The sequence below is a fragment of the Carcharhinus amblyrhynchos genome, chromosome 13 (genome assembly GCF_965287045.1).
Source record: "Carcharhinus amblyrhynchos chromosome 13, sCarAmb.v2.hapA, whole genome shotgun sequence".
NCBI classification, from domain to species: Eukaryota; Metazoa; Chordata; class Chondrichthyes; order Carcharhiniformes; family Carcharhinidae; genus Carcharhinus; species Carcharhinus amblyrhynchos.
Genome location: NC_137336.1, coordinates 66,611,066 through 66,621,956, shown reverse-complemented (window position 1 = coordinate 66,621,956; position 10,891 = coordinate 66,611,066). Strand labels below are relative to the sequence as shown.

At 43.0% G+C, this 10,891-nt stretch overlaps 1 protein-coding gene and 1 long non-coding RNA gene across 2 annotated transcripts in view; one reads left to right on the top strand and one right to left on the bottom strand.

Moving 5' to 3' along the window:
- LOC145351563 (uncharacterized) lies at positions 1-5,147 on the bottom strand. Its single transcript, XR_013888430.1, has 3 exons — positions 5,085-5,147; positions 3,464-3,617; positions 1-111 (listed from the first exon to the last, which is right to left on the bottom strand). It is a non-coding gene; the product is annotated as an uncharacterized LOC145351563 (long non-coding RNA).
- Positions 5,148-5,741: 594 nt separating this feature from the next.
- The window catches only part of lman2 (lectin, mannose-binding 2), a 35,390-nt gene continuing 30,240 nt past the window's right edge, over positions 5,742-10,891 (top strand). The window contains exon 1 of the mRNA XM_080201793.1: positions 5,742-5,968. Coding sequence (XP_080057919.1) covers positions 5,761-5,968 — 208 coding nt within the window. The 5' untranslated portion in view covers positions 5,742-5,760. The remainder of the gene's footprint in view (positions 5,969-10,891) is intronic.

The following is a 10,891-nucleotide window of genomic DNA, read 5'->3' as shown; positions in this document are numbered from 1 at the left end:
ACATGAAATAAGTTTCAAAGAGAGGGAGCATGGCTGAAGTCTTCATTAGGAGCTCTTCTCAGAAATCAACCTTTAGTCAGGAGGTGACCCCATGAACCAAGTCACAGTTTCCTGTGGGAATAAGAAACAATGTCTCATATTTACACTGTGCCTGAGTGAAATGTCACAAGGTTCTTCACAGGACCGTTATAAAGTAAAGTTGGACACTGAGCCATGTGAAGAAATTTTAGGTCCAATGAAGGAAACTTGTTCAAAGAGCTTGAAGGACTGTCCTAAAGGAGGAAAGCAAGGTATAGAGGTAGAGAGATTGCATTCCACGGCTTGGAGCCTATGGTCGAAGACTCAGGTACCAATGGTGGAGCAATTAGATTTGGAGTTGCAAAGGAGTCCAGAATTAGATGGATAACTCAGAGGATTGTGGGGCTGGAGGAGATTAAAGAGGTAGGGAGTGCCAAGGCCATGGAGAGATTTAAAAAAGATAAGACTTTTAAAACAAGACATTGCTTGACTGGAAGCCAATGTAGGTCAATGAATACAAACAGTGAAGTCATGAACAAAGCCTCATATGTGAGCTGTCAGATTTAATTAAAGAGATCAAAGGCTGAAAAGCAGTGAGCAGGAATGATAATACCAGAGACAGGGGCTAACATTATCTTTATGTCCAGACCCCATGGAAGTGGGGTGCAGTAGCATGTTCATTATTTGTACAACAATAGGCAGAGATAAGATTTAACAGTTGAATTGAATGAACTTTTATCTCTGTAAACTCTGTAAGACGTACAATCCTCTGAAATCTCTGCATTCCTCCAATTCTGGCCTTTTGCACATTCCTGATTTCCATGACTGCACTTAGCTGCTGTGCCTTCAACTGTTTAGATTTTAACTCTAGAATTCCCTCCCGAATTCCTGGTGGGATTTTGGGATTGCCCTATGAGGAAAGATTGAAGAGACTGGGCTTGTGTTCTCGAGTGTTTAGAAGGAGAGGTGATTGCTCCTGAAATTTACAAAATTCTTAAAGGGCTAGATGCAGAAATGATGTTTTTCTTGACTGGGGAGTTGAGATCCAGGGAACACCTCTGAATAAGGGACAAGCCATTTAGGACTGAGAGAAAGAGGGATTTATTCACTTAAAAGATGGGGCATCTTTGAAATTCTTTACTTCAGAAGATTATGGAAGCTCAGTCATTGAGTATGTTCAAATCAGATCAATAGATTTCTGGATACTAATGGTGTCAGGGGATATGGGTATGGCATCAGAAAATGGCATTGAGGTAGATTATCAGCCATGATCTAGCTGAATATTGGAGTAAGTTCAAAGGGCTGAATGGCCTATTCCTGCTCCTATGTTCCTACCAGAACTTCCCCCTTCCTCTATTGTTCTCCTTCTTTAAGATGCTCTTTAAAATGATTCCAAACTTTTATTCACTTGTCCTAATATCACTGTGAATGGTTATATGCCAAATTTTGTTTCTTGCAAAATTCGTTGGTTCTATTGCTATGTTGAAGGCACTATTTAAATGAAATGCACTGTTGTTACTGTTACATCTAATTTTTGTTCTGTATGTTCACCTCATTGTGGATTAAAGAAAGTTAATGTTTTGTATCAAGCCTCAGTATACCAAAATGGCACAGTTATAGTCAAACATTTAGTTATACTTAGTCAAACATTTGCAAAGATTAAAGATTTGTGCTCAAGAAACTTAATGTCCATTCTTGATCACTGGATCGAGTAGATAGAAGGCAACAAGGGGATGAGTAATGAATGTTGGGCATTGTCAGTCACACCTGCAGGCTGAGAATGAATAAAAACAAACTTATAGACAGCTGGATGCATTGAAGGAAAAAGCAAACCACAGCTCTGACAGGAGAGAGGGGGGAGGTGATTGTTAAGTCAGTGATAAGGTAAATTATGGTTATCAGCAGTAAATGAGATTAATCCAGGAGAAAGGCATGGATAACATCTCTGTTCGAGGAGGTTAATCATCTCACTGACCCAGGGAAGAAGCTACGATGTTTGCTCCTGAAAACTACACTGTGACTCTAACTAGAATGTACACGTGTATGAATGTTAGATGAGGACAAAATTGTTCTCAGAAAAGTTCAATTCTGCACTTACCAACACTCAGTGTAACAACTCAAATAATTACTTGCAAAAATAATTTATATTTACAACACCTGGCACAATATAAGTATCTCCCAAATGCATTGACGTGCTTTCCACTGCTGTAATGTAGGGAAATGCAGCAGTCAATGTGAAGTCAGCATGATCCAACAAACAGAAATGAGATAAAGGATCAGATGCTGGTTGAGCTGGGGGAGTAATTCCCACCCGTTATTCAATAGTTCCATGGGATCTTTTTATAACTACCTGTGAGGGCGGACTCAGCCTCAGTTTAACAGCGCATTCAGCAGGAGACATTCCAGACAGTCCTGCACTCCCTTGTCACTGCACTTGGATGTCAGTTTAGCGTAGGGATGATAACACTAACCTTGAGATCAAGTGCAGTATCAACATGCTACACTTGGTTGAAGTCATTAGGTTATATTTCAGCTTCATTTGAAGCAATTTTTTAAAGCGGCATCTCGGACTTTTGGCTAAGATGCAAGTGAGATCTAGCCTTGGAGGAGGAGCTATACCTACTCCAATCAGCTTGGATCATGTAGATCAAGCCCAAGACAGGACATGAGAGCCCTGTCTTGTCAGCTTGGATCGGGAATGTCCCAACTTGTTGGGACTCTGAATTGGATTTGGATTGAATTGGAATAAAGTTTTAAAAAAATTTAAAAATTCAGATGACTGAAGTGAGGTTCGAAACCTATAACCAGCAATCACTGAGCCCAGGTTAGAAATTGTATTCATAGATGCAGTTCTTGGTGAAACACTGAAGCCAACCCTGATGTCCTTGGCTCAGGAATATAACTCTTAGTTCAATGGAGGCTAAATATAGCACTGGAATGAAAACTAGAGCATACAAGGTGTTTTGTTTTATTATGATTTCCCGTGTGAATATATTGTAGAATTCTGTATCCTTCAGTTACAACTTCATAAAATAACATAATGGAACTTTAGAGAATTATCCATTAAAACACCCAGATTTGTTTATTTATTTTGCCATTGACAGTAATTTTCTCCTTTCAGGGTGCGTGTTTGTTAATATTTAACCAGACCATATGAGCAACTCCACACTTTAGTTAATCATCATTTGTCAAACACATGACCATTCCCCAAGCACATTCAGATCTGCAGGTCATAGTTGAAATCTCCAACAGCCTTAAGTGACTGCTCAAAAGATTAAGAGCTACACACATATATATTATGTATCATGAAATGCATTGTAATTTTTAAGAAATTGTACTTTTATGCCATGTGAGTGTTGCTGGCTAGGCCAGCATTTATCACCCTAAGGTGGTGGTGAGCTGCTTTTTTGAACTGCTGAAGTTCATGTGATGTAGGTATACCTACTGTACAGTAGGGAGGAACTTCCAGAGTTTGATCCAGCAACAGTGAAGGAACAGCGATATACTTCTAATTAAGTCAGACTGATGTGTGGCTTGATGGAGAACTTGCAGGTGGTGGTGTTCCCTTGCATCTGATTGGCTGGTCAGTCGACTTTGATCTGTAAAGGTGTTGCCATGGAAAAGTATAAAATGGTTCTTTCCACTGACGTTGATATTCTTGTGATTGTCCTGACCTACTGTCCCATGTACATTGTGCTGTATACACAACAGACTGTCCCCTGTATATTGTGCTGTAACACTGCCCAGAGACATTGTGCTGTATACACCAACATGCAGTCCAAGTATATTGTGGTATATACACTGACATACTGTTTAAGTAGGTTTTGTGCATATACTGACACATTGCCGTTGTACAAACTTATGTATGTCACTGTCCAAATATATTGTGTAGTACAAACTGTCCATGTACACATTGTGCTGTACACACTGGGCGTGATTTTATGGCCTCACTTGTCCCAAAACTGTAATGTCCCATCTGAGGTCAATGGACCTTTCCATGGCCTGCCACTTGCCTGCTCCGATTCCCATGGCAGGCAAGGCAGTAAAATTCCTGCAACTGTCCATATACATTATGCTGTATACAGTGATACACTGTCCATGTACATTGTGCTGCATACACTGGCACATTGTCCATGTATATTTTGCTCTACACACTGACACACTGTCTATATATATTGTACTTCACAGAGTCATGTACATTGTGCTGGATACACTGTCCATGTATATTGTGCTGTTTATGCTGACATACATACATTGCGCATTATATGCTAACACACTGGCCATGTACATTGTGCTGTACACACTATCCATGTGCATTGTGCTGTAAAGGCAAAGTCGCCATAGTCTCAGATGACAATAGGCTGCTTTCCCTTTTGAGGGAGAGAGCTGACTGGTGGTGATTTATAGTGTGGAGGATCACCACACTGTCCAAGTACAAAATGCTGTGTATTGTGCTATACACACAGTGGCAGCATGGTGGTACAGTGGTACAGCATGGTGGTACAGCTTATACGGAAAGGGCCTGGGTGAGATGGTTGACGGTGCCGGCTCGATTGGCCAAAAGGCCTCTTTTTGCATTGTATTCTATTCTATGTGCATTGTTCTGTACACATTCTCCATGTGTAGCGTGCTCTATACACGAACATACTTTGTACATTGTGCTGTACACACTATCCGTGTACATTGACACACTGCCCATGTACAGTGTGCTGTACACAGTAACACACTGCCCCATATGCATTGTGCTGTTCATACTGTCCATGGACAGTGTAAGTTCTGACCTTTGATCTGAGCTCGGGGGTTACCCTGTGGTATTTAACCAGACCTGAGCTGCTCTCCGCTGTTTGGTTGGCCCGAGTGCAGCCCTGTTGATCATCCGGGCAAACACAGTAAGAAGTCTCACCACACCAGGTTAAAGTCCAACCAATTTACTTGATAGTAAACTCATAAACTTTTGGGGTTTGCCCCTTCGTCAGGTGAATGGAGAGTTCTGGCCTCAGACAAAGCATATAACAGCGCACACAATTTACAGATTACTGATTAGAATGTGAGTCTTTACAACTAACCTGCTGTTCAAGTCTTAAAGATGCCGACAGTGTGAGTGGAAAAAGCAACAGTGAGTGGAAACATAAGAAATAGGAGCAGGAGTAGGCCATCCAGCCCTTCGAGCCTGCCCCGCCATTCAATAAGATCATGGCTGATCTGTCGTGGTTCAGTTCCACTTTCCCGCCCTCTCCCCATAACCCTTAATCCCCTCTCTTATCAAAAACCCATCAACCCGTGTCTTAAAAATATTTAACAGCTATCTACAATAACAGTACCATCCTCTGGGCAGCCATTTACAGGATCTGCCACCATCACAACGTTCACAGACGGTACAGTTCCCAGCTTTGGGTATAGATCCTCAGCCTTGGGAACAGCTCTGAGGAAACCTGACAACACAGTAAGAAATCTCACAACACCAGGTTAGACCCCAACCAGTTTATTTGATAGTAATCTCACAAGCTTTCGGAAACGGTGTTCCTTCGTCAGGTGGGTGGAAGGTTCTCCTGGTGTTGTGAGACTTCTTACTGTGTTTACCCCAGTCCAACGCCGGAATCTCCACATCAAAGCCCGAGAATACAGGCTCCGGCAGAGAGGAAGCGTGTCCCTCCAATCTCCTTCCCCATTCTCTCCCTCCTCGACACTGCTTTCCGGGGGTCCCTGGTAACGGCGGACTCACCGGAAGTGACTGGGGAGGCGATGGCGGCGGTTCGGTGTGGCACAGGGAGCGGGAGGAGGAACTGGGACAGGCGGGGAGAGCGGGCCTCGGGCGCGGGGCGGCCTGTACTCGGCAGCTGGGCGCTGCTCCTCATTCCGTGCCTGGGCCTGGCTCCGGCCGCGGCTGACATGACGGACGGCAACAACGAGCACCTGAAGCGGGAGCACAGTCTGATAAAGCCGTATCAGGGTGAGTGCAGGAGGCACAGGGAGCTGGACTCCACCCCAGGGCTGGAGTCTGAGTCTCCCGTGATCAGAGTCAAACGCGCAGAAGAGTCTCCGCAAACCCTGATACTGAGTTCCCGGAAATCCGAGTTAGGAATAGAAAGTGCTGGAACCTCTCAGCAAGTCTGATGGCCTCCCTGGAAACGGGAGTTCATGTTTCAGATCAATACCCTTTCATCAAAATTGCTGCTCGTAATCTATCTACAATCCACGACTGCCGCCCCCCGCCAGTGACCTGAGGTGTTTAACAAACTCTGCTTTTGAATTATGTTTGAGGACTTTGTACTACTTTTATAACGATGTTAACCACATTGCTTCTTTTAACTAGCCCATATCTGCATCTCTAGGTCGTTTACCATCTCTACTCAGATTCTTATTTTCTTTATTATTCCTACCACCTTACATGCACCTATATTGAAGATCATTTTGCCATTAATGTCTTTTTGTATTTTGCTGCAATCTCTTATTTAACTGCGCTGCACAATTTGTCGTAGTTTGCTAATTTTTATTTGAGCCCAATTCAGTTATGCAAATAATGGTGGCTCCAGCATTGACTCCTGTAGAAAATCATTTCCACTTTTGACAAACTTGAGTAACTACTTTAACTTTAAGTTTTCTGTATTGTTATCACTTTGCTCCCCATTCTGTTATTTGACGCATGTGTTATGACCATGGTCAAAATTCCATTATGCAGTTCATTTATAAACACTTCTTGAAATTCCAAATATCTTACACAGTGCATTATCTTGACAGAGTTTATCAGCAGAAAAAGAGGTCTTTCAGTTCATTGTGTCTGCACTGGCCATCAGACACCTATCTATTCTAATCCCATTTTCCAGCATTTGGTATGCAGCTTGTAAATTATGGCATTTCAGGTGCTCATCTAAATGCTTCTTAATATTGTAAGGGTTCCTGCCTCTACCCCCCTTTCAGGCAGTGAGTTGCAGATTTTCACACCCTCTTGTTGGAAAAGCTTTTACTCAAATCCCCTTTATATCTGCGAACCATACCTTAAATATATTGACCCCTCGACGAAGGGGAATAGTTCCTTCCTATCTATGTCCCTCCATTTTGTACTCTTCGATCAGGTCCCACCTCAATCTTCTCTGCTCTAAGGAAAGCAATCTCAGCCTAACCAGCCTCTCTTCATAGTTGAAACACTCCAGCCCAGGCAACATCTTGGTGAATCTCCTCTGTACCCTTTCTAGTGCAATCATATCCTTCCTATAGTGTAGTGACCATAACTGCACTTGGTACTCTAGCTGTTGCCTAATGGGCATTTATACAGCTCCATCATAACCTTCCTGCTCTTGTATTCTATGCCTTGATTAGTAAAGGATCTCATATGCCTTCTGAACACCTTATCTACCTGTCCTGCTACCTCCAGGGATTATGCACCCCAATGTCCCTTTAGTCCTCTGTACTTTCTAGTGTCCTAACGTTCATTGTACATTCCCTTCCCAGGTTCGTTCACAAGAGGTTATTGCAGAAGGTAAGGGGGCACGGAGTTGGGGATAGGGTGTTAGCGTGGATAGAGGATTGGTTGTCAAATAGGAGGCAGAGAGTGGGGGTTAATGGGTGCTATTCGGATTGGCGGTTGGTGACTAGTGGAGTGCCCCAGGGGTCGGTGCTGGGGCCTCAGCTATTTACCATTTATATAGATGATCTGGAGGAGGGAACCGAGTGTATGGTGTCGAAATTTGCTGATGACACCAAGATTGTGGAACAGCAAATTGCGCGGAGGGTGTGGAGAGTCTGCAGAAGGATCTAGATAAGCTGGGCGAATGGGCCAGGAACTGGCAAATGGAATTTAATGTTGGCAAGTGCGAGGTGGTCCACTTTGGTAGGAATAATGGTAGGAAGGACTATTACTTACGTGGCGAAAAACTGCAGCAGGCGACGGTGCAGAGGGACCTCGGGGTCCTTGTGCATGAGTCGCAAAAACCCAGCCTGCAGGTGCAGCAGGTGGTCAGGAAGGCTAATGGGATGCTGGCCTTCATAGCGAGGGGGATTGAATATAAAAGTAGGGAGGTCTTGCTGCGGCTGTATAGGGCATTGGTGAGGCCGCAGCTGGAGTACTGTGTGCAGTTTTGGTCGCCGCACTTACGCAAGGATATTTTGGCCTTGGAGGGAGTGCAGAGGAGGTTTACTAGGCTGATACCGGAGTTGAGGGGGTTGAGCTATGAGGAGAGGCTGAATAAACTAGGCTTGTACTCGTTAGAGTTTAGAAGAATGAGGGGAGATCTCATTGAGACATATAAGATGATGAATGGGATGTATAGGATAGAGGTGGAGAGACTCTTCCCGCTCAGAAAGGACAGTAGGACTAGGGGGCACAGCCTCAAGATAAAGGGGGGGCAGTTTCGAGCGGAGTTGAGGAGGAACTTCTTCACTCAAAGGGTGGTGAATGTCTGGAATTCTCTGCCCGTTGGAAGTGGTGGAGGCTGCCTCGCTAAATATTTTTAAGACACGGGTTGATGGATTTTTGATAAGCGAGGGGATTAAGGGTTATGGGGAGAGGGTGGGAATGTGGAACTGAGCCACGACAGATCAGCCATGATCTTATTGAATGGCGGGGCAGGCTCGAAGGGCTAGATGGCCTACTCCTGCTCCTATTTCTTATGTTCTAAGTTTAGTGAGGTCGCTCAAGCTTGACTTTCCCATTTGAAATCAGATCTGATTACTTTAATTATATTTTTAGTTTCTGGATGTTTTCCTGTTAAAATCTTTGTCTAAAAATTCCAATATCTTTCCTGCCACAGATAAGGTAATTTCCTGGACTTTGTTCTATCTTACTCTTTTAAGCATAGGAATGCTATTATTTATCCATATAGCTTCTGCTGTGTTCCTTTAAGTATGCTTGGATGCAATCCATCTGGAACCATAGCTTGACGTTTGGATAGTTTGACAATGATCTTCATTGATCTCAAATGTCCATTTTGATTTTTTCTAGTTTTGTGTCATTTTTGTAATACTATTTTAAGATAGATATTAATTGATAATTTTTGGATTTCTTTCCCCCCCCCCCCATGAGCATTATGTGCAAATGTTTGAATGATATTTCTATTGCTACTTTTTTCATTCTTAAGCAAAGAACAGAGTCAGTGCAGTCTGCAGGGACAATACAATGAAAAATGTGCAGTGTATTATTGTACGAAATGTTCATTTTGAAGGGCAGTTGCAACAGAAATTAACCAAAATGAAGCAATTTATATTTACAAAATAAAGAAACCAAATAGAAAGGCAAGTAATATGGAAGTTGAAGTGAGTGACATGAGCTTACATTACAGCAGTGACAAAACTTCAAAAGAGTAGTTGCTTGTTGTAAAGTCCTTTGTGGTCTCTAGTTGTGAAAGATAGTATGTGAATACAAGTCTCTCTTTTTTCTATATCACTCCTTTTCTGTGGATCAGCTGAAGAATAAAATTTATCTGAATTATTTTATCTGATTGCCACATAACATAAATGAACTGAGATCTTCAACATTTTAGCCATGTATTAAGTTGCAGTGCTGAATGATTTCCAATGTATTGCAATTTTCACCTAAGTTCACAAATGTCATTGCCACTGAGAAGTACTTATGGTATTGAAAGTACTCAATTTTAGGAACGTCTGTTTGTAACATCTGCTGTTATTGAAATCTTTCAGTCTACAAAGAAGCAGAAGAAAATTTGCTATTGTGATTGTTACTGCCCAAAGTAACTGAGCAGTTAGGATGTTGTCAGCAGTTTCTTTGAAATTGACAGTCATGCAGATGGCTCATGTTGTACTACTTTTAACCAATATAAGTGAGAACCAATTTTAAGCACCAACATCGGGAAAATGCTTAATGTCTGCTTTTGAAATACAGTAATTGAAACTTTCTATTCTTGAGCCACAGACCACTCGCTGTGAGGTAGGGATACGCATTATGCTGCAGCCTGCAAGTGGGTTTGAGTATGGGAGTAAAGATGCTTTGCTGTAATTGTGTAGAGCCTTGGTGAGAGAACCTCTAGAGCACTGTGTGCAGTTTTGCTCCCCTTATTTAAGGAAGGATATCTTGACTATAGAGAGATAAAGAACAAAGAACAAAAACTGCCTGGGAAACAGGCCCTTCGGCCCAACGAGTCCACGCCGCCATTTTAACATTACCAGTCCCCCCCTCCACCCATGACCCTTATCTATTGTTTATGGCATTCCACATTGAGGGAAACTAATTTAGGGACAATTTATTACCTCCAGTCAGCCTAATAGCACATCTTTGGGTGTGGGAGGAAACCGGAGTACCCGGAGAAAACCCATGCAAGCATGGGGAGAATGCGCAAACTCCCACAGACACTGGCCCAAATCCGTGTGTCTGCACAGCAAACAGTGATAGTCACTGAGCTGTCGTGTTGCCCAGCATCTGGTCCAGTTTAAGCACACACTAACGACATGAAGCACTAGGTTACTCTCGAACATTCAAGCCCAAGTACGACCCATCGCATGTATGCCCCTCGTTGGACAACAAGGCGGACCGACTTAAAACCTGTGAATTAAAAGACAAAAACATCAGTATCATATCACATCCTTTTACATTACCAGGGATGTCCCAATGCTAATGAACCTTATTTAAAACAATCTCCTATATCCTCCCATCTCCTACCCACTCATGTGCCTGTCTAAGTTACTCTTAAACGACTCCAGCATGCCTGCCTCCACCACCTTACTTGGCAGAGCGTTCCATACCCCCACTACCCTCTGTGAAACACCTCCCTCTAATGTCTGTGTTATACCTCTCCCCCCTCACCCTATGCCCGTGGCCCCTCGTACTGTGTGTCTCTAACGTAGGAAATAGCTTACCTCTGTTTACTCTATCTATACCCTTCAATCTTATATACCTCTATTAGATCCCCCCTCAGTCGCCGTC